The sequence below is a fragment of the Cladophialophora carrionii genome, assembly GCF_000365165.1.
Source record: "Cladophialophora carrionii CBS 160.54 unplaced genomic scaffold supercont1.1, whole genome shotgun sequence".
NCBI classification, from domain to species: Eukaryota; Fungi; Ascomycota; class Eurotiomycetes; order Chaetothyriales; family Herpotrichiellaceae; genus Cladophialophora; species Cladophialophora carrionii.
In genome coordinates, this window is record NW_008481816.1 from 5,299,488 (window position 1) to 5,321,340 (window position 21,853).

Consider the following 21,853-nt stretch of genomic DNA (forward strand, 5'->3'; position numbering starts at 1 on the left):
TGGTCTTCGGTCCTTCAGTCCTTCGAATCCTGCTCCACAGTCCTAACAACGTGAGGCCAATTCAAAGTCGTAAGAGCATCTCTAGCTCTCGTTGTATGTCCAAAGAATGCAAGATTTGTAGATGACTCGCCCCTTCAACATCGTTCTTGTCCAGACCGGTAACGTCGACAATATAGCAACATTGACGTCGTCGGATCTCTGCTGTTTTCCTTTGCTTCAGAAACCACCCTCGCCGGTCAAATTTGTCGAAGCACGTGGCGGTCCAAGTTGATCGGTACAGCGCCGATTGACCACGACTTCATCCAGACAAGAAGTGCCCATGTTTTGCTTGGACCACAATGTCGACGCTGGGGGAATGATATGTGCTGGCCATTGTGACATCTTCGCTGACCGGTATGTGCTCGCCTCGATGGGACCAGGGCGCGGTTCCTCAACTACCTTTGTTCGACGCGTACAAGACCTGAATGTAGACTCCTCCTTTACTCCGTACTCCGCACAAGGCATTCGTTTTCATCCAAGCCTCCCAATATACCCACCATGCAAGAATTGCATTCCGGATGCCCTTGTTGATGCCACGGGTGGTCGCTAAACACAAATATAGCTTTCCTGAAGAATGCAGTGCCTAATTGCAAAGTTATGGCTCCTCCTCATCTTTGACCAGCTGATACTGAGCTTCTCTCCTCTTCAGCCGGTCTCCTGTTGTCGGCGTCGGCTTGTCGACCCGCAAAATCCAGCAAAGAATATCCTCGGCGGGTAACAAGAACATCCAAACTTTGTTGCAACAGAAACTCAAGGTGGTCGTACACATGGCCACGACTGCGTCGAGCCAGTAGTGGTTTGCCGTGGCCACAATAATCGTGAGGACCAGCAAAGGATAGCAGATACCGGCGACCAGGAAGAAGATCTGCGCATAGAAGGGCTTCCGTGGCTCGCCCCGTTGAGCACGACGGAAGATGCCAGAGTGGTAAAGGAAGGTAGATCCTACACAAAATGCATAGGTGAAGTGCAAGCTCGGCATGGCGGCCAGTTGGTTGACATAATTTCCCCCGACCCAGACGGACTCGGCATTCGATTGGCGAACGGTATCGTGGAAGTTGAACTCCTTCGGCAAGAGACGAGGAGGCATGCAGGGAAAGAAGGTGAAGATGGTGAAGGCGGCGAAATTGCCCAGCGTCATTGTTCGGCGAACGGTGGCAAAGGTCGAATGCGTGGGAGCGGCATAATAGTACCACGACAGAAAACTACCAGTGTTAGCGGCGACAACACTCGGCGGAGGAGAGAAACATACGCAACGGTGCCCGGAATATGGACAAGAGAGTAAAATCGGTTCAAAAAAGTAATGGCGGTCAAATGCCCATTCAGAAACCAAGCCTGGAAGTCACTTTCTTTGATCGGAAACAAAAATCTCAGCCATGATTTATGCTCGATGTCGAGGACGAGGACGCCATGATCCTGTGCGAGCTGCCATAAACCATCGTCCGTGGAGAAAAGGACTTGCGCAACCGCCTTGGTGAGCGAGTAGAAAGCCAGATTCAGAATCCAATAGAACATTTCGATCAGGAAGGGCCACTTGGCCAGGACACGCGAGTGCCAGTTGCCGGCGAAGCGAGACGAATTGGGTGTGCGAACGACCATGCCGCAGCAGTTTCGTTTCTTCGGCGGGTACTTGGACGAATTGAAAATATCCGAGTCGGATGAGAAGGAGTCGGAGTCGATCGACCCATCTGGCGAGGACCCTTGTGAGGTGTTGTGAGGCAGAACCGAGCGAGTGGGTGACCGGCCCCGAGCCGAGTCGAATATCCGGAAGTTGTGTCTTCGATTAAAGTATAGAGAAGATGCCATGATGGAGATAACAATCTGCGCTGGTTAGAAGTGAAGGAGACCGAGGGTCTGGGGGACTGCGGCTCAACATACAATTGGCTCCATCCAAGTATGAGAGGCGAACTGGGCGCCGCCCATGTTAGGGGTAGAGGCCTCAGCGGCCTCGGTGACGTTGAAGGGCCCTGTAGAGGCCATGATTGAAAGCTATTTGATGGCGATGGAGAGCCGAGACAGGGTATCGCAGACAAGTGTTTTATCACAAAAATTTGGGACGGCTGTTGAACAAGTGTTGTGTCGCGTGTCCAAATGTGTATCGTCACGTGAGACTACGAGGTCGCGACGATGAGGAAGGGCGCTGGTGACCGGGGGTCCGAATCGGCGGAGAGGAAAGACAGCACGGGCACCTGCTTGAAGGCAACAACACTAAGCGACTCCCCTCCGGTACAAGAGGGAGAATTGGCGTCCCAGTGGTCAAGGAGTCGGGCGATCGGCCGGTGCTTCCCTGGGAGACTCGAACCGCGAAAGCCTGGTCGAAGGGGTGAGTGGAGGAGAAGATGGGTGGATGGAGGATAAAAAGACAGCTGAAGAAAGTATTAAGATGAGAAAGAATACACGAGCCGGTGAATGAGGGAAAAGTGACGTTGAGTGAATGAAAGGTGAGTGAAAAAAGATGGAAGAACACGCAACACGTAAAGCCAGGAATGATCCAGGCAACTGCTGAGGGATGAGAAAATCCAGGAGCAACGAATCGCACGCTGAAAAGGCACATTAGACAAGGCCTGCCGCAGCGTCTTGCGCGGCGGAAAGAGGCTTAAGCTGAAGGAGGAATCCACCTGCTCGGCGGGGCGAAATCTCAGGAGGAAGCCTGGGACTGGCCCGCGCCCGCAGCTCGCACGTTTGAGAATTGGCCTGCCTCAGGCTGGTCCAGAATTAGCCTGCCTTATGGGGTATCAATCATGACGGTTCGGGGCATGATAATCAGCGAGAAATCGCTTCGCCTCATCATGTCAGCAGGGCCAAGGTCGGTTGCGGTGCTGAACGGCCGTATCGACCACGGTCTCCAGCTTGAGACAGCCCTCATGCACGGGTGATTACTTCAGGACCGTATAGGCAGAGTATCTGATGGGTCATGTTCATCAAAGGGTGACTCCAGGCCGTGCCGTTGGGCTCTGTCAGGAGTCTGAGGCTCGGGTGCGCCTGAAGCTTTTCGGGGAATAGGGGAGGCCCGCAGCTCGCAAGATGAGAGGCCAAAGGACTCTAGGGAGTGCTAATGAGGTTCATTGAGGCCTTCGCCTTCCGGCCGCCTACCACGTCGCGGCTGCTTTTCGGGCCCGGTGCACAACTTCACGCAACTTCGGGCATCTACCAACAACAAAATCTCTTCGGATCCCATCCTGTGTGCGACGACGCAGCATCACCAAAAAAAAAGCCCATTCAGAAGACCCATGACGCTTCTCACTAAGCACGTGCCCGCAACCTCTAGTCGCGGTGTCGCATGCCTCGAGCTGCGAATCAAGACCACCATGAACGCCTACCGAGGCGTTGGTGCATCGCTAGAGAGGCTTCTTTCAGGGGCGATCAAAGCTAATCCAGCGCCGCGAAGGACGGAGCGGCCCCGTACTCCGTACTCGTACTGCGTGAGGGGGGGTGATGCTATGACGTAGTCGCCCATTCTTTAGCCTGCCGCAGCATGGTGGGAGGGAATACGAGGTACGTCGTACCTACCTAATCATGGGACGCTGCACACCTGATCACTGTGCCGAGGGAGGGAAAAGCTCGTTTGCTCACCGTGCAGCGAGTAGGCTGGATTGCTGCTGACTTATGGCTCGACCTATTACCGCATTTGAAATCCGAGAACCTGCGCAGCGGTATCAAGTGGTGGAATAGAATCCGTGCATATCGTCTGCTAAAAATGTATCTGTGCCCTGCTCCCAATGGTCTTTCCGGGTGTCTGAATACCTGAAGAACGGAAGATGCAAGACATAGAGATAATCACCGTCGCCGCCGCCACCAGTTTCGTCCCCAGATTGTCAATTCTCTGAATAGTTCGCCGAGATGAATCGCCGCTGGTCACGATATTTCCCTTTCGCAGCCTTGTTCGCCGGCATTTTCCTCGGACTCTGCATGCCTGCCTCCCCGACGCCGCGCATGATCATGGGCAATGCGTCCAGAACTTGCTTGTTGCCCTCGAAGTAGTGGTTGACGAAGCCGCTGCCCAGCAGTCGCCGGACCGCGTTCAGTCGCATCAATTTCCACCACTTGTCGACGCGCATCTCCCCTTCGCGATGAATACGCACCACCATCTTCGAAGCGTTGTTGGACTGGAGCCCCGATCTGGGATCCTCAACAGTCAGTGCGATGGTGGCAAACGCTTGATGCAGGGATCTCTTGTCCCGTCGGTTCATCGACTTTGTGCTCAGCGAGGCCAGAGCGTTCACCTTGTCAACGACCTCCTTGGCGTTGTGGTAGGGGTTGTATCGTTTGATCAGGTAAGACTGAATATGGGGTCGGTCTGACAGTTCTTCCTCTGGCGAGTCGTCTTCCTCCTCGGAAGATTCGTCATCTTCTTCGCGGGGCGTGTAGCACTTCTCGAACAGCAACGCAATGTTCTCGCCCGCCGCGATCTGCACCTTCGCATTGTCAGCGTCGAGCTGATCGAGGAACGTCGTTACCGCATCCTCGGACTCGTGCTCGAGATCTTCCACTTCGGTTGCCAACAAGCCGTAAGTGTGCAAAGCCGCTGCGACGACTTCCGCGCTGTCGTCAGCGTTGACGAAAGCGCCGTCGCTCGCGACAACCTCATGGAGGAAGGTCATGACGTCCAGGATCTCGTCGTCTCCAGCACCACCGAATACAGTGCAGATACCAAGAGAATAGATCGCAGCCGCCTTGACCGGCGCCGACTGAGAGTCGGCGATGGTTCTTTTGAGGGCCGGGGAGACTGTCTCGTAGAGACTTGGTGCGGCGTACGTGATGGCCGTAAGTGCTAATGCCCGCAGCGCCGTCGTGGTCTCAGTCTCGCTCGATTCTGCTTTGATGCTCCGCAGAAACGCAGGCAGCAACTCATCGACTCGGTTATAGAGTACGTCAGCAAGGTAATGAGATGCCACGTATTTTGCATAGACCGTCAAGTGATGTTCCCGGGCTTGGGTGCTGGATCCCTTGCGATCGAGGATTTCGTCGATGACGTTGTTCACCGCGAACCGTGCCTGGTCGGTGGTATACTCGTTAATGTCGTCGGTTTCGAGGAGGGCGTCTATGGAGTTGATACTGTGCGCCATAGTGTCAGTCTCATGTGCAGGGAGGCCAGCTGTGCGGAGGTCGCGGTACCTTTGTGTAGTTTCGTCGCTGAGATTTCCCTTGTCGAGATCCTCATCGTCAGAAACATCCCGGCTCTGGACACGGGAGGCAGCGCGCGAATTTGGAGCCGAGTTTCCTCGTGAACTTCCTCGTGAGGATTGCTTGGACTGGGCCTTTTTCGAGACGGTCTTGCCGCTCTCCAGCGCTTTGCGTCTCAGGTCGTCGTGCATTGTGAGGCTTTGATTGCCGTCCGAAAGTCTATCTTCCGCCGGGGAAAAGATGTCCAAGATGTTCTGATCAGTCTTGCTTGTGCCGGAATCAACTGTGGTCGAAGGGTGTCAAGTCACCCCTTGGGTCTCGAGGCGCGGTAAGACAGGTGATGTGGCGGAAGTCGTCGAATTTCCATGTGGGAAGAATTCGCTCTGCTTATATACACGGGGCAGAGAATGCAGAACAGAGGATGATCCAAGGTCCTCAGCAGCGGGCAGAAGGGCACGGTAGAGCGTGGTGAGTGGCAGAACCAGACATTAAATCACAACGCACAATAGGAAGCGGTCAAAGTGCAGTCAGTGAAAGGCAACCAAGCAATGTGGAGGGACTTCGACACGGGATTGGGCCACCCACAAACGCGGGCATGTACCGAACCTGGGGAGCGACGACCTTGCCAGCACATGCCTCCTCTGCGCCGCTTCACTGCACCGCTCACCTCGGCCTAGTCACTGAGAAGTCACCCTCTGCAAACCCGAAGTCACCCGCATTGTCCTTCTTCTGGTGGGCAGCTGATCAAGGCCGCATCCTGGAGTGCCTGCACTAACAATGACGCTAGAAGCCGCGGGCCGCCCTCCATGACCGTGCGAAATACCGGATTTCAAATCGATGCTGGCCCGCTGGCGAGGTTACGCCTCCATCAGCTCCACGGTATGTATCCTGTCCGAATGCATGAGAAACGAGACATGTTATCATGCTAATGAGCTTGGAGAGGTAGCACTACCTGGTCACTAAACAGAAAAGAGTTTGTGCATTGAGCATTGAGCATTGAGCAGTCGCATTCCATTTCCGCTTTCGCTTTCCACGCCCAGTTCAGCCTGATCCAAGATGACCTCCATACCCTGCCCGCAGATTTCCCCAATCATTGTTTTCATCTCACTGTGTGCCGTAGAGGCGAAGCCGTGGTGTTGACCATGCACAGCGTGGTGTTGATAGCTAGAGGCGATGCACCTTTACGTTTGTCGATAGCAAATCCATGATGGCGGGTTCACTTGGCCACGGATCCATGTCCCTCCGACACCAAGTCTTCGTCACTCGCATCCAAAATATCGTATTCCTCATCAGTCAAAAAGTCCTCATCGTCGCTGTCGGACTCCTCCAATTCCAGACTCTCGACATCTTCAAGGAGTTCTTGTTCCTCGGTCTTGGTCGTAGGCTCCATCACTGCCGCTGGCACTTCTTCAACCTGCCCTTCGCGGACGTCGTGCACACTAGAGATGGGAGATTCCTTCTCAAGCTTAGGGAAGATCATGGTTGAGCTGTCCTGGGACTTGTCATCCTCTTTTGGCTCGTCGACCGCCTCAACGATAACCGGAGCAGATGGCAAGATGTGAGAGCGAATTGGCAGTTCGACAGGAGTTGAGCGAACCTCAATGTCAACCCAGAGTTTGTGGCCGAATGGGACACCACCTGGGGTCTTGAGACGCCAATAGGAGATAGCTCGTCCCTCGCGAGCGGGAGATTTGAGGAGGACTGTGAAGACTGCGGTCTTGCCAGGTTCAAGAGGAGAACCCAGGACATTGCTGCGGTTGGCAACGGTCATAGTACTCACGCTGGATGGGTGGAGCACATCGAGGTTACGCATATCGTCGCCACCAATGTAGTACACAGCACAGCCCGCTGGCCAAGCGTCGGGGCCTGGGTTACGCAAAGTCCAGGATTGAGAGACGAAGTGGTTGGGCGCAATTTTAGTGCCGTCGGGAGTCGAGTCGCTGACATACCATGCTTGGAGGTCTTTCTGGGTTAGCGTGATGGGTGGGATATCATTCACTCTGGATATCTGAGCCATCGCAGGGGCAACCTCAGTAGGGCTGACCTCAGCAACAGTTTGCACCTGAGTCGCGGCGTTCGTACAAGTTGATCGAGCGGTCTCGGTGGCCGCATGCTTGGCGGTCGGCCGGTCTCCCAACTGCGCGATCTTCTGGCCATTCTCACTATCGTGCTGAGTAGTAATGGACACGTGACGAATTGGCAGCTTCATCTTGATCAATGGGTGGGTTGCATTGTGTCCGTTGTTGGGCAAAGCCTCACAATTGGCGCAGAAGTCGGTGTCGTGGCAGACAGCACACTTGTATCTGTCGCCAGTGATATACCCCTTGTAGGATGTGCACAGGGGCCCGTCGCAGTAGATACCTCGGTGAGTCGGCTTTGCAGCACGTACGAAACCTATCGGTGTATAAAGTGGTGCAAACCGATGTCCGGGGTGCTTCTCGCCAGCAGCAGCAATGCAAGTCGCACAATAGTCGAAGTCAGGGCAGGACAGGCATTTGTGTCGAACACCATAGACGTCCTAATCGAAGTCAGTCTAAGAAATCTCCGACGGCCTGACAGGGGGCTTACTTTGTTGCAACCGTCGCAGATAGCTTCATGACGGACACCACGTCCTGGAGCACAGAGAGCCTTGATAGCCATGTCGGCTTTGACGGCCTCGGACTCTTGTGCCTTGAAACTGTGGGATGGATCGTGGCCATGATCATTGTCGCGGAAGCAAGACAGGCAGAGGTCATAGTCAGGGCATTCCTGGCAGGTGACAAAGTCGCGAGCGGACATTTCTGTCTCAGTTAGCTAGCACACTAGACTGGTTCTGGGGCGACATACGACAGATGCAAGAGTTGCAGGTCAAATCCTCACCATCCTGCCCAGGGCTGATGGGAGTGACTAACTCCGCAGTCGGACTCTTGGAGAGCTTCTTCGGAGGAAGAGTCTCGGTGGTACTGGGAACGACAATTCCGTTGAGAATGGTTCGCTTGAGCAACCAGTGCTCATCTCCATCGCATGTGATTCCGGCGTCAATGCAAGCTTTGCAAAGGTCGAAGTCGCCACCCTCGCAAATACCGCAATGGTAATGCTCGTTTGGAACGGACGAGCCACAGCTGTTGCAGTCAATGGTGTATGAAGTCGTTGGGAAGTCGCTCATCTGAGGGAGGGTAGGCAGGCTGTAGACGTCCTTGTTGCTGTACAGAGAAGCGGGTTTGGCCGGTTGCTCGCTGTTGCTGCCGTCGAGATCAAAGGCACCTGGTATGGCACACATTGGAGAATATTGGCAAGTCTTTTGGAAGGACTTGAAAGACGGTGCCGTGCTGTTGCCCACGGGTTGAGACAGGACAGTCTCGAGGAAGGTGTTTCTCGATTCTGGTAGGGGAACAGCGGGCTTTGTCTGGTCCATCGCCACGTTGACCGCCAGTTGTTCCTTCATAGGCTTTCTTTCGAGGGTTGCCCTCAAACGCAGCTTGAGCTTGGCCTTTGCTGCTCGATAGAGTTGCTTGTAGACGGCAGGGTTACTGCTATCAAGTGTGATGTAGGTACCGGCGGAGTCGGAAAATCGGTCGAAGCGGACCTCTTGCTCGGGAGGAATGGCAAGCAAGGCTCGAAGCTGCAGAAAAAAAGAACCGTTAGCTTTCTCGTCTCTCAGGCGCCGTGGAATAGGTCTAGTGAAGCGGGACGAAGTGATAGCCGAGCGATTGTGTCGTCAAGGCTGACTCTCGGCAGATCTGCATACCTTCTGAGGAAGCACGGTGGCACCGAGGTCACGAAGAGGCAACTTAAACCTCCTGTTTGTGCCGTCGATGATGACTTTGACCGTGATGGGAGTGTCAGGCCCAACAGGACCCGTGTGAGGATGAGGTGTAGCCATGATGGGGTTAGGCGGTGTCGACCGGGTTAGACCGTTGTTGCACCCTGCGGACGGGTTGCAAAGAGTCGGTCAGGTCAGGGTTGAGAAGAAGACCTCACAAGGGCAAGAACATGAAAGGATGGCGTCTCCCGTCAGTGTAGGGGATACAGAGATAGAAAGGAAGAGGCACAGGTGGTGGAATGAGGATGGATAAGAGGTCGTGGAGGTGGTCAAGCAGAGGCAGTGGAGAGATGACGGGTGCGAGCTTGAACGCAGCAGCCTGGCTGAGGCAATCGGTCATTCATAATTCATTGCTTCTTCCCCGCCTCGACGCCCACGTGACGAAATAGGCGACCACCAAACAGAATACAGAATAGCACTGACCGGCAAGCCGCATTTGGTTCCAACCGATGATTCGCGGACCGACAGACGCATGAATCCGAACCATGGAGAGTAATGTGAGCACCGGTTGAGAAGGCCATACAGCACGAATTAATGGCCCAATTTCTCGTGAATCCAAAAGCAACAGATGGCACTGGTTACGGGTTGCGGTGCGTCTTCAGGCTTCATGAGTGTCCTCACGTGTGCCAAGGTTGGATAGTGTAGACTTCAGTCACTTTTCTTACTCTCGAGGAGCACGCCCTCCTTCTACCGACGCATGTTGGGCAACTTCCGTCTCTTGACTTCTCCGTCCTAGTGAGAGGAACACGCTTCCCGGGGCCAGTTGGTAGTGGCAGCTCCAACTGGCCCATGTCAACACCAGGGTCGACCAGACATGAAACCATCATGGTTACCCCTGGTGTCTATCTTCAAGCCATGCTCACCAAGAAATGTAACAATCAACGACCGTTTCTCTTTTTCAGCCCACGAGATATAATGTACATGAGGAAATTGTAAGGTGGATATCTCGAAGTCGTGATTGTGAGACAAGACAGAAAGGAAAGGTCTTCCTTTTCGAAAGCCAAGTACAATGTCACAAACCCTGCTTTCTCAGCACCTGGAGCAGTACTCCTCAACTCCATGACACGCTGATCACGTAAAGCCAAAACAAATGAGAATTCAAGTCGGAACCCGAATATCAGCCGGACTGTGTCGGATAGAACATTGCGGTAGGGACAGAAGTGTAGTAGAAAGGAGCTTGACCAGACATTCCGTCAGCCAGGGGCATCATGTTGCCGTTCGGCGCCATCGGGAACTGCTGCATGCCTGATTGAGTACCCGGCGCGAACATGGTTGGGTTATAGTAGTAGACCATGCCATTCGTCTCATGAGCCATCATGCTGCCAGCCACGGCACCTTCGGACGGTCCCACGGGCGGCAGGTAGCTCACCGGGTGCGATTGGGAACCAGGGATGAAGTTCGGTGCCAGAGCTGGTCCACCCATTGGAGGTCCAAATGAGCTGGTGTCAGCCATTGACGGGTAGAAGACTGGTCCGTTATTATACGGCGCACCGAAATAGGCTGGTCCACCCATGACTGGGTATGGTTGAAACCCTGGTGCGAAAACCGCACCTTCCGGGATCTGCGATAACGGTGTCGCGCTAGCCATTGCAGAAACCGTGGGCTGGACTGGCGGAGCACCAACCTTCTCGTCCGGATACTGATTGCCATAATGTGCAGGGACCTGCTGATGAAAGGGCTGCTCTTGTTGCTGCTGAGGAGCCTTGAATGGAAAAGACGCTGGCGACTCAATATCTGCCAAAGACACGGCTTTCTGAGGGCGAGGCTGATGCATGGGAATAGTTGTCGAGTGCCCTCCATACATTGCAGGGAATGGCAACTGCACGGCCGGAATGTGATTGATAGGCATGGCATTTTGGCCATTGAGCCTGGGAACATGCATGAGAGCTGGTGAAGGCCCAGCTGAGGGCATACGGACCACTGGCCGAGTGCCGTCGATGACAGCGGGAACGTGGCGAGACATGACTGAGTCCGTGGGTGACCTGATACCGTCGCGCATAGTAGATGCTCCGAGCGAAGATTTCCGGCTCATAGCGACACTAGGAGTATAGCCACCACCATATATGCTCGGTCTGCGGCTTGCATTGAAGCTTCCTCTGCCACGTCCCCGTGCATAACCTTGTTGATTTGGTCGCAAAGCTCGTGGAATAAAGATAAAGGAACGGTCGGTGCTAGGAAATATATACCGCGGTGCAGCATCTGGAATGGACACACGGACTGGCTTGTCTCTTCTCAACGGAGGTCGATGCTGGGGAAGAAGTGTATGATGCTTCTTGACCACATTCGGCACGACTACCTTCTGAGCCATGCCCGGCAGGGAAACCTGCACGTTGACGTTCCCCAGGACTGTTGTGAAGGAGAAGGACCTGTTTGGTGCAGAAGTACTGGACGTGGGTTTGCTCGGTTCTTTCGCGACTTCATTTGGCACATGGGTGGGCTTGCTCCGATTCCGCTCCGGTTTGGCTTCATTTTCGTGCTCGTCATGAAGATCATGCGCCCAGGGCTTGTCCGTGGGCTCATTGAAGCCTGGTGCTCGACTGCGCATGTCAGCAGAAGTATACACTGATGTAGTTCGTACGTACCCCGTGGTCATGGGAGGGCCGTGACCGCGACCCCGGCCCCTTGCCGGCGGCCTGGCATTCGGAGCTATAGAGGACGAGTTCCGGTCGTCGTGAAGGAAGAAACCGCCTCTCGTTGGGACGAAAGCGGGATCCGCGTTCCTCTGGCGGATATACTCTTGATGCTCTCTGCGAGCCCGCTGTGCGGGAGTTTCGTTCCGGGGAGCTTTAGGAGGCACAGTCTCTGCCGGGGCGGCAGCAGCCTCAGCTGATGTAGGCAGATTGTCAAACTGAAGTTGTTCCGCCTCTTGTGCCTGCTGACCTTGATTTACACCGTGCTGCATTGCTTGCGTCTCCGCCGCCGGCTTGAAGGCGTCGTCATGGGCCCTTGTCGCATCCTTGACGGGCTCAGTGGGCGTCTTTTGTTGGCCTTGCCCTGCGGAAGTCTGTGTTGTTGCTGCGGTTGTCTGTGCCGGATCTCTTTCGTCCCCACTTGACTCACTGCCTTCGAATTCTACTTCATCCTCACCATTGCTAACCGCAGAGCCTTCGCTGAGCGAGTCATCCTCAAAGTCACCCAGCACGGATTCCTCTTCCTCTCCTTCATCTTGTCGACGCCGGCGCCTGCTTGCGAGCAGATCTTTCCTTCGAAGGGCAGGCATGATTGTGACAAGCTCGGATGGAGCAAAAATTTGCAGGCGTTGCAGGCGTCGCCGAGGTTGATTACACTCTAATGGGGACAGGAATGGACCATTCTGGGTCGTCGAGGACTCGAGTCTCGAGCCGTGATGGTGCGTTGATGGTTGTGTTTGTTGGAGGATTTACTTGATCATGACAGCATGGCGCCGTGAGCCAAGGCACAGGAGGACGCAGAGGGGCGATGAGTAGCGATCGAAGTCTGATGAGCTGAATTAAAGGGAAGCAGCGTCAAGGGAATCAGTGCACTTTGGCGAAGCACAAGATGCATTACATCTCGCCAACAAAACCGTCTTTTGACCGGCGTTGGAAAGTCGGTCCTGCCTTGAGGCGCCACGAGGAGCTAACCCCAATCCATGCCCGCGCTGCCCCAGATTATTGCTAAGCCCAAATGTGCCTGTGACGCCAAATCGACTTCCGCCCCTAACAGGTCCCGACGAGTCTCGCTAAACAAACGTGAATCAACACCCACTGTCGGGTTGAACGCCTACTCCAACAAGGTCCGTTGACCCTTGCTCTCGACGATGGCACCCGTGAGCTTCTGCACGGTTTCCTCGGAATATTTGCCCGCTGGCTTCGGCTTTTGGGCCTTCCTGTCAGTGACTGGGTGCAAATGCGCGTCACCCTCCACTTCTACCAGACCAGGCTCAGCTGTTGATTGTTCTGGCCTTGGTGCCGCATTCTTTGCATTCTTTCCGAACCTCTTCTCGTACCTTACAGCCTTGTCTTCGGCGTACTCCATCCTTAACTTTCGGCCCTGAATCTTGTTCACCCAAATCCTGCCATTTCCTGACCTCGACTTTTGAGCCGCATGTTTTGCCCCGCCGTCTGGTTCAACCCAGCCTCGAATGGCCTTTTCCGCAGAAGCCAATTGTTCGAACTCGATCCAAGCATATCCTTTACACTTCCCAGAGTCCTCGAATGTAGCCATATGTGTGGAGGTGATGGTTCCGCAAGCAGCAAAATGAGCCTCAAGGTCCTCAACCGTCGTTGCATAATCCAGATTGCCGACGAATATCCTCCTGCTCGGAGGGTGGCCAGGCTTTCCGTCTTTGTCGTTCTTCTGCTCGGGTCTCCCCTCAAAGTTCTTTGCATCTTTGATCAGCACACGTCGACCAGCCAACATAGACTCGCTAGACTCGAGAGCTGTCTCCACGCATTTCTGGTCGCAGAAATCGACATATGCGAACCCTTTGTTCTGCGGCTTCCCAAATTTCGGTGGTCCCAAGGGTAGATGGACTCTGGTGATTTGATCAGGCTGTAAGGCCTTGGTGGAACCTGCCGTCAAGAACCTGAGGAGATCCTCCTTAGTAGTGCCGAATGATAAGTTGCCAATCCAGATTCCATGATCAGAGCGCTTGGCCTTTCCTCCAGACTCGTCTTGCCCGGACGATTGGGTTCGAGACTCCTCTTTGGTTACAGGCGACGTGTTGCTGGTAGATACTTTTGCTTTCTTCGCTTTCCGAAGCGCCTTTTTCGATGGAGGTTCGGGAGCATCGACGTCTATCTCAAGCTCTGCTTCCGTGGGGTCTCGTTTGCGGCCTTTTGTCTGCGGTGCTTTGACCTCCAGCGCTGTGACACTCATTTTGAATATTCGACCTAGTGTAGAGCCTGCTAATACGACGAGGACTGTTGTGACCAAATGATGTCGAGGGGCTGAAAAACGAGTTTGTGCCACTAGTCGGACTTTTTCTCTGTGCGGAAATGCAATCCGCTTGTCTCCGCAATTGCAGAACGCGCCGTGGCTGCGGCTCGTTCTCATTCATGCTAGATCCGCGACATACTTGCAATCACTCACTGGCACCACCACCCTCCCATCATTCGATCATTGCAGTTTCTTTTACTTCTCGCACTACTTCTTGGTTGATCTCGGTCTTCTGAGTTCCATCGCGACCTTGCCACATCATGTCTTCAATAGAACCGGGAGAAGAGCCCTCAGTGGGCGAGCCAAAGCCGGACGTATCTGATCAGCACACGACGTCCCGAAAGTCCTACCGGTATGTCTCCCCTGGGAACGTACATCCTCCTGGCGCCTCTGCTGACTCGTGGCTCAGACGGAAATATCGCAAAATTATGGTTACATTTGAGGAGAAGATGCGAGAGAGCAACTCCTTGTTCAAGGAAGAGCAGAGAATCACGGACATAGCTCAGAGGCTCGCTGAGCAGACAGAGTAACACAACAGGGCTGCATCTTGCGTGCATTTCACTGAATGTTCCTTAGTCAACTCCTTGAACTGCTCCTCGAGCTCAACGCATGCCCACAAGTGCCGCCGCGGCTCCGCTACGACCTCAATTCTATGGGCGCAAACAAGGGAGATGCAAGCCCGTTTATCTCCGAAGAAGATGCAAATCTAGAATTGCATATGGCGAGGGCCCGATTGCAGGCTGGCGAAATCAACATCGCCGAATATAGGGAGGTCGAAGCTACCATACTCAGGTCGCCCGGATTCGCCCCCAAGCACTCCTACGCGTCTCTCATTTCCCTTGTCCCTCCCGTGCATCGTTCGGTGGACAAAGCGGATCCAAGCAATGTTGGATCAAGCGGTGTTCTGACGGTCAAGCAAGAAGAGCAGTACCTCCAGGGCCTGGATGCCTTCCTCGAAGGTGCGGCGCCGAATCCGCGACCTCATGCTATGAGCAGTCTAGGCAGCCGGAACGCAGAGAAAAACGCAGAACGCGAACGAGAGACTCAGCTAAAGAACCCTGTCTCGGTTTATAACTGGCTTCGAAAACACCAACCCCAGGTGTTCCTCCAGGACAACGAGACTGGCGCAGACAGGACACCTCGGGCGGCAGGATCACGGATCTCGGCCCGGAAATCCGCCCAGAAGGAGCTGATCAAACAGGAAAAGGACTACGACGACGAGGGATTTGCCGCGGAGACAGCCCCGTCCCGAGGCAAGAGAAAACGTGACGAAGATGGAGGATATCGACCTAAGGGAGGCGCTCCGAGGAGCATCAAGCGCAAGAAGGAGGGAAAAGACGAGGCGGCACGAAGCAAGCGAACAAAGAAGCCGTCAATAGACGCCAGATAGTGAAGGCGAGACCAGGAGAGGATCCTGTTCGTGGTTTTTGCGCAATTGTATCAACATCGACGGGAGCACGGAGCGATTCTAGGCAGATGTTTTGAGGACGTTACCGATGAATGCCCGTTACTATTCGATCGACTTGCAGCTCCTTGTAGTGGGTGCCGAAAGTGCTATGCCTCTTCTCGTGCCTCGCGGGTTCCGAAAGTAGCCGCAAGCAAGAATGCTTTTAGCACAACCGGGAACGAGTGGCTGAAATCACCACAGGGAGCCGACTGATGCCGGCAATGCGAGGGGATGATTGTTGAGACTATACTGTATACAGTCCCGGTATCTGGAGCCTTCTGCTGCCTTGGAATGCCTTGTAATTCATGCGTTGTTATGTCAGATGTTGTTCATTAACTCTCCAACAAACATGCCGCTGATCAGTGCCTCGTCTCATCCTTCTTGGCAACTCCTTGAGCCCAGTTCCGATTGACGCCTCGTATCTTGATTCCGCGAAGAGCGAGTACCGCAGGTATGGGTAGTGCCTCCACCTAATTACCGATCTTCACGGCGACTATTTGTACCGAGTGGATTTTAGAACCCCTCATCGTCTTGCGGGAAACAAGTTGCGGTTGTCAGGAAACCTGGATTCGGATGTGACCCCAGCATTACACTGCCCGCTTGGTCCGACAAGACGATAGATGTTCAGCTAACTATCCTTACGTTGCCATGTCGTGAGGACGGACTCAGGGCTTAGACCAAAGCAAACCGTCGGTTCCATGGCTGGTCTCGAACAGATCGAGGTTCATTCCAGGGTGCGGACCTCTCCATCTTACACCAGCAGGCGTACTAACTGGCGACTTAGAACTACCTCGTGCGCTGGGTTAACGTCAAGCAAGAGCATACAATCTCGTGGACTGTTCAGCCTCACAAAAAGTCGCTTAATCTCGGCCTGTTCAAGCACCCCGGCCCTCTGTCGACCCTGCATGGCTCCTCGACCTCCTTGAACCCACCCTCACCTACCCACCCACCAGACGATGATGAGAAGGAAAAGCTCGAAGCACAGTCGACCGCAGTCGAGAAACTGACCGGCATCGGCCTGAAACAAGTCAAATGGATAGGCAAATGTGAGGCCGACAAGGTGACTCAGGGCAAACATGACGTGCGCCTCGGTGAAGCAGGGAACTATGCTCTGGTGTTCGACAATACCTTTTCCAAGAGCATTTCAAAGACAGCAACGATCTTCCTGCTCACCTACCCGACTGCGTGTCAAGCGCAGATACAGTTTGGTGCGCAATTACAGCACCCTCAGTCAATGGCCTCCGCCATGGCCATTGCGAACAACGCCTCTACACTGTTTAAGAGGAGTCCGAAACTGAAGGCAAAGGACAAAGAATCTGTTGATTCTCTGAGACAAGCTTCCATCAGCCAGCAGTCTGCTGGCGGGAGCATTGCGCCTGTCCCAGAAGGCCCAAGCCTTGCAGGTGATCCTTCTTCAATCCATACCGGCGTGCTCCAAAAGCTGAGGCGCAAGAAACACCAAGGCTATGCCCGGCGATTCTTTTGCTTGGACTTTACGTCTTCGACTTTGTCATACTACCGGGATCGGAACTCTTCGGCCCTGCGTGGTGCCATTCCTCTCTCACTGGCAGCCATATCAGCCAACAGCAATACCCGTGAGATCTCAATTGACTCGGGCGTTGAGCTTTGGCACCTGAAGGCAAATAACGACGCCGACTTTGTAGCTTGGAAGGAGGCTTTGGAAACCGCCACCAAGCTCATGCTGGAAACCAAAATCCCCACTGACAATCTGCATCTGGGTCCGGGTGGGAACCTCGAGGGCGCGGCTTCCTCTTCCTTCGACGAGCAGGAATGGGCGAGGTTGGAGACACTGCTCAGCCGGATATCGGGGACCCGAGACGCTGTACGTCGCCTTTGTCTAGACACCCTTGCGCAGCCTGGCGCCATGCCCTCTCCCCGACTAGGATCAGCTTCACCAAGCACAACTCCTACCGAGGGACCATCTGGTGAGGATTACTTCCGGCAGGATGACAAGCGGCCCTTTTGGAAACGCAAAGCCAGTACGACAGCCACTCAGTCCAACATTTTCAAGCGCAGTGTTTCCGCTCAGCTAGCCGTACCACTTCCGAGCGTGGAGCCCAGCTTGCGCAATGGGACACCTCCTCCTACTGCCGGATCCATAGCGGCGCGGCCGCGCTCCCATCGTGAAGAAAGCATGTATGACCACTGCCGAGCGCTGTTGCATGATCTGGACTCAGTTGTTGGCGAATTCTCTTCGGTTATGGCCGAGGGCAAGATTCGACGTACAACACCTCCCAAGTCTGCAGTGTCGCGGCTGAGCATTCAATCAGTTGACTCGCAGGAATATTTTGACGCCGAAGATAAGATGCACGTGCTCGATATTCGCGGCGATACCGATCATGAGGGCTTCGAAGACTTTCCAGAGGGAGATGAAGACTCAGCAACCAGCAGTGATATTGGTGAGGACTCAATAGACGTGTTCAAGCGTCGCTCGGGAAGCGTATCCTCATACCTCCCTCCGCGGGCCAAAAGTCTGGCGCCGCTGCCCCTACAACCGATAACCAGGCGACAAAATGTAGCAGCTCCAACAGTTATGCCGCCAAGTTTGATAGGGTTTCTCCGGAAGAACGTGGGCAAGGATCTATCTACGATATCCATGCCGGTGTCGGCAAACGAACCTCTTTCCCTCCTCCAACGCGCCGCTGAACAGCTGGAATACTGCCAATTGCTGGACAGCGCAGGCAAGTGCCACGATACATTTGAGCGGCTGATGTACGTCGCTGCTTTTGCCGTCTCATCCCTTTCGAACAATCGTGTGAAAGAGAGGTCGATCCGCAAACCCTTTAACCCCATGCTGGGCGAGACATTTGAACTGGTCCGAGAAGACCGGGGGTTCCGCCTCATCTCCGAAAAGGTGTCGCATCGCCCTGTACAACTTGCGCTACATGCGGAATCTGAAAATTGGACATTCACCCAGTCGCCCTTGCCGTCACAGAAATTCTGGGGCAAATCCTCTGAAATTATCAACGAGGGAAAAGCACGGTTGGTACTGCACAGCACGGGAGAGACGTACAGCTGGGCCGCTGCGACGTGTTTCCTGCGCAACATCATCGCAGGAGAGAAGTACGTCGAACCAACCGGCACCATGACCATCTATAACGACAGTGCCGGGCACAAGGCAGTTGTGTCCTTCAAGGCTAAAGGCATGTTCTCTGGCCGAAGTGAAGAAGTGGAAGTGCAAACCATCGATTCCCAAGGCCAGGAGCTGTCTATCGGGCTTCATGGAACGTGGACGGATTCCTTGCAATTGAAAGAACCGGGCAAGCTTGGCCAAAGGAACACCATTTGGTCGGCTGGCGCGCTAGTCCCTAATGCCCCGAAGCATTACGGCATGACACTCTTTGCTGCTCAACTGAACGAAATCACCGAGGTTGAGGAGGGAAAGATAGCGCCCACGGACAGTCGCCTTCGTCCCGATCAGATTGCTCTCGAGAAGGGCGACCACGAGGCCGCAGAGCATCTGAAGAATCAACTTGAGGAAGCACAGCGGGCGCGCAGGAGGGAGATGGAGGCAAACGATAAGGCCTGGCAACCTCGATGGTTCACCAGGGTGGAACTCGGTGACGAGGTTGTCTGGAAGCTCCGGACGGGAAAGGAAGGGTACTGGGAGGAGCGGGCAAGGGGGGAGTGGACTGGAGTTGTGCCCGTGCTTCAGACATAGAACAGACACGCTTGAACTTATCATGCACACTATACTCCGTACTCCGTCCTCCGTACTGCTCGGCGAGGACCTTTTCTCAGATCACGTCGGCAATGTCCGCTTGAGGCTCCGAGATGCCATTATCGATATCTTATCACTGGGCGGGCCACCGGGATGTTTGCGGTGGCTGGGATATAACTGCGAGTAGATAAGGGCCCCAAGGATTAGCCCCTGTTTGGGTAGATTGTGCCGTCCTAAAGTGATATCCAGGTTAGAGGCGAATTGTAAGCGAGAGTAGAGAACGATGACAGAGGCCTCCGACCTACCTCCCCAGAAAATCTCCCTGTGTCCGTTACTCCGTACTCGTAGAATGGTGCTGGCGCTCCTGGCCGAGGTGTCCCTGCTCCAGGTTTCGGTGTTCGAGCAAGCTGCCAATGACACCTGCTGCTGCCCCACGTTGCCGCTTACGACCCGTCCGGGGATATTGAGAGGGACAACTGCGTCCAATCGGAGCTTGTGTGAGTCTTTCTCGATGACAGGGTTACGGAGCAATTAAGCTCTGATGTCACAAACGGCTTGGATGGCAAATCCACGGTCAAAGGCAAGTGAAGTGACTTTGCGCTAGGGTCGCTGACCCTCCGTTATCTCAGATTGCAGCAAGCCGACAAGGAACAGTACTACCTTACCAGTGAGAAATTACGAGTACGTTGCCGCTGCGATTACTGTACTTCTACTGTGTACTTTAATCCGTATGGTTCGTGGCTGGGTTTCGCTAGGCTGGAAAATACCGTCGAGGTCAAGATTTCGTATTCACCACTCCGTCTGTTCCTTTCATCTTCACTCCACAGATTTCCACATTTGCTTTGTTCAACCCCTCCACCTCTTGATTTAGCACGCTTGGATAAATACGGATCAGTGCCTGCCGGCTTTGCATTTGTCGTGGCCGAAAAAGATTAACAGCGCAAAGCGCATCTACAGGACAACTCTCTTGATCAGGCTGACTTTCGGTTTGCGGACTGGCGACCTCAGAAACATCCCAGTCTATGCGCAGGCCACGTGCTGAGACAGTTTCGGATCTCCGCTTCTGCGTAACGAAACAGTGAACTCGTGGGCAAGGTCAAGGATATCTGCTGCATCTCTCGTTGCCAGTCCGATGGTTCGATTGCCATTAGTGCACACCCGACAGTCTTGATCCTGACTGACTCTGCTCACGGCTGGCACAATGTCCGCGGCCAGACCGGCTTCTAACGACAACCCTATCAAGATTATTGTTGACAACTTCTTATGACCCTGGCGAAGGCATAGAACGTCTGCACCTGCCCTGCGTTTACTCGTAATTTCAAGACTCCGTTCGCCCGGATCCGAGCGCGACCAACCTTGAGAGGAGCAAGATGACAAGTACCCGGAGACCGTCACTGCTTAGCAGAACCATGAGTACTCCTCCCCCGACTCCAAGCTCGACTTCAAATGAGGTATCAAAACGTCAGCATAAACAACCCGCCGGCTCAATGCTGACACCACCAACATCACCCAGACAGAGTCGGTCCTCCTCGAACATTTCGGACCTTGCGATACCAAGCTCGCCGTCATGCCTTCATCCTCCACAGCTGTTTCTGGGGGTGAAAAACGCAAACCTCAACCCAATCGATACAAGCGTCATCCAACAGAACGACCCCGTTGAAACAAGTGTAGCCGAATGTGTGTTCGATGTCGAGATCCTCAAAGATGAGCGTGGCCGAGATGCAATTTTCGGGACCGGTGCATGGAGTGTTGTCTACAAAGCTAGCACTCAAGCCAGGTCGAGAAATGTCTCAGCAGCACTCACACCACCCCTATCGCCAACAAGCGTAACACCTGTTATAGTGGCAGCGAAGAAACCAGCCCGTCGGGACGCGGTGGCTATCTTGAAGAGCGAGGCCAAGATCCTGACCTATTTGCGAAGCGTCCCGGAGAGCGAGAGGTATGTGGTGCCCTTCTACGGCGTTGTTGACGAAGCGACCATTGTTTTGGAAGCCATCCCGTTCAGTCTCGAAGACCACATACGGAAATGCGCTGCAATAGCGGCGCAAAACTTCTCGACGCGGACCATGATGGAGCCTGTGGTCGGAACCACCGCGAAGTGGTTCCAGCTTGCACAGCAACTCATCTCGGCCCTGGCATGGCTTCACAACAGCGCACAAGTTGTTCACGGTGACATCAAACCCGGCAATATTCTTTTGTCCCGGGTGCATGGCTCTGGAACTGAGATTACTTTCGAACCGCTCTTTGCCGACTTTTCCTCCTCCCAGCGACTGGGCGTCGATGAGACGACGCCAAACACGTTATCAGCCGTCACGAGAGAGTACACCGCGCCCGAACTGCTGAATTCGAAAGTCCTTCGCGATCCAACATCAACGGCAACGACAGCATCAGACGTCTTTTCCATGGCACTGACTTTGCTGGTCGCCGCAACAGGACAGTTGCTTGTCTACTCCGGCTCGGTGTTTCAGCGGCAAGCGATGGCCACTCAAGGGTGGATGGTTCTAAGCCATGTAAGAAACGGGGAAGGAGGAACAAGGGTGCCAAGGTGTGGCATCGTCGAGAAGCTACTCGAGAGAGCGCTGCTGAAGGCGGATATGGGCAGAGTGAGTGCTCAAGAATGGTTGCGAATCGTCGAGACTCTTGCGAAGGGAGAGCCAGCAAAGATCTAAATGACGAATTGTGAGACGAGCAATTCTACGCGTCGTGGTCGGGCAGTCGGCTGAATGGGACGGTGAAGAACCAGGAACCGTTCGTGCAGTCCTGTTTCACCAGTTTACAACATTTGCAGCACGGAGCCCGAACCCTCGAAGCCAGTCCACGTTGATGTCGTCTCACGTCAGAAGTATAATCCAAAGCAGGGCAA

At 54.2% G+C, this 21,853-nt stretch overlaps 8 protein-coding genes across 8 annotated transcripts; 3 read left to right on the forward strand and 5 right to left on the reverse strand.

The window, feature by feature from the left end:
* Nucleotides 1-634: 634 nt before the first annotated feature.
* Nucleotides 635-2,016, reverse strand: G647_01911 (uncharacterized protein; the record flags this gene model as incomplete). The annotated part of the gene is made up of 3 exons (XM_008725310.1): nucleotides 635-1,241; nucleotides 1,289-1,857; nucleotides 1,915-2,016. 3 exons carry the CDS (start codon nucleotides 2,014-2,016, stop codon nucleotides 635-637), a joined length of 1,278 nt encoding a protein of 425 aa, XP_008723532.1.
* Nucleotides 2,017-3,851: 1,835 nt separating this feature from the next.
* On the reverse strand, nucleotides 3,852-5,351 carry G647_01912 (uncharacterized protein; the record flags this gene model as incomplete). The annotated part of the gene is made up of 2 exons (XM_008725311.1): nucleotides 3,852-5,091; nucleotides 5,152-5,351. The coding sequence occupies 2 exons, from the start codon at nucleotides 5,349-5,351 to the stop codon at nucleotides 3,852-3,854; spliced, it is 1,440 nt and encodes a 479-aa protein (XP_008723533.1).
* Nucleotides 5,352-6,376: 1,025 nt separating this feature from the next.
* On the reverse strand, nucleotides 6,377-9,022 carry G647_01913 (uncharacterized protein; the record flags this gene model as incomplete). Its single annotated transcript, XM_008725312.1, has 4 exons — nucleotides 6,377-7,678; nucleotides 7,729-7,940; nucleotides 7,987-8,761; nucleotides 8,888-9,022. The coding sequence occupies 4 exons, from the start codon at nucleotides 9,020-9,022 to the stop codon at nucleotides 6,377-6,379; spliced, it is 2,424 nt and encodes an 807-aa protein (XP_008723534.1).
* Nucleotides 9,023-10,079: 1,057 nt separating this feature from the next.
* Nucleotides 10,080-12,182, reverse strand: G647_01914 (uncharacterized protein; the record flags this gene model as incomplete). The annotated part of the gene is made up of 1 exon (XM_008725313.1): nucleotides 10,080-12,182. One exon carries the CDS (start codon nucleotides 12,180-12,182, stop codon nucleotides 10,080-10,082), a length of 2,103 nt encoding a protein of 700 aa, XP_008723535.1.
* A 521-nt stretch (nucleotides 12,183-12,703) lies between these two features.
* On the reverse strand, nucleotides 12,704-13,801 carry G647_01915 (uncharacterized protein; the record flags this gene model as incomplete). The annotated part of the gene is made up of 1 exon (XM_008725314.1): nucleotides 12,704-13,801. The coding sequence occupies one exon, from the start codon at nucleotides 13,799-13,801 to the stop codon at nucleotides 12,704-12,706; it is 1,098 nt and encodes a 365-aa protein (XP_008723536.1).
* A 320-nt stretch (nucleotides 13,802-14,121) lies between these two features.
* Nucleotides 14,122-15,251, forward strand: G647_01916 (uncharacterized protein; the record flags this gene model as incomplete). Its single annotated transcript, XM_008725315.1, has 3 exons — nucleotides 14,122-14,213; nucleotides 14,271-14,387; nucleotides 14,438-15,251. The coding sequence occupies 3 exons, from the start codon at nucleotides 14,122-14,124 to the stop codon at nucleotides 15,249-15,251; spliced, it is 1,023 nt and encodes a 340-aa protein (XP_008723537.1).
* A 755-nt stretch (nucleotides 15,252-16,006) lies between these two features.
* Nucleotides 16,007-18,990, forward strand: G647_01917 (uncharacterized protein; the record flags this gene model as incomplete). Its single annotated transcript, XM_008725316.1, has 2 exons — nucleotides 16,007-16,042; nucleotides 16,093-18,990. The coding sequence occupies 2 exons, from the start codon at nucleotides 16,007-16,009 to the stop codon at nucleotides 18,988-18,990; spliced, it is 2,934 nt and encodes a 977-aa protein (XP_008723538.1).
* Nucleotides 18,991-20,399: 1,409 nt separating this feature from the next.
* G647_01918 (uncharacterized protein) lies at nucleotides 20,400-21,659 on the forward strand (the record flags this gene model as incomplete). Its single annotated transcript, XM_008725317.1, has 1 exon — nucleotides 20,400-21,659. The coding sequence occupies one exon, from the start codon at nucleotides 20,400-20,402 to the stop codon at nucleotides 21,657-21,659; it is 1,260 nt and encodes a 419-aa protein (XP_008723539.1).
* Between the last annotated feature and the right edge of the window lie 194 nt (nucleotides 21,660-21,853).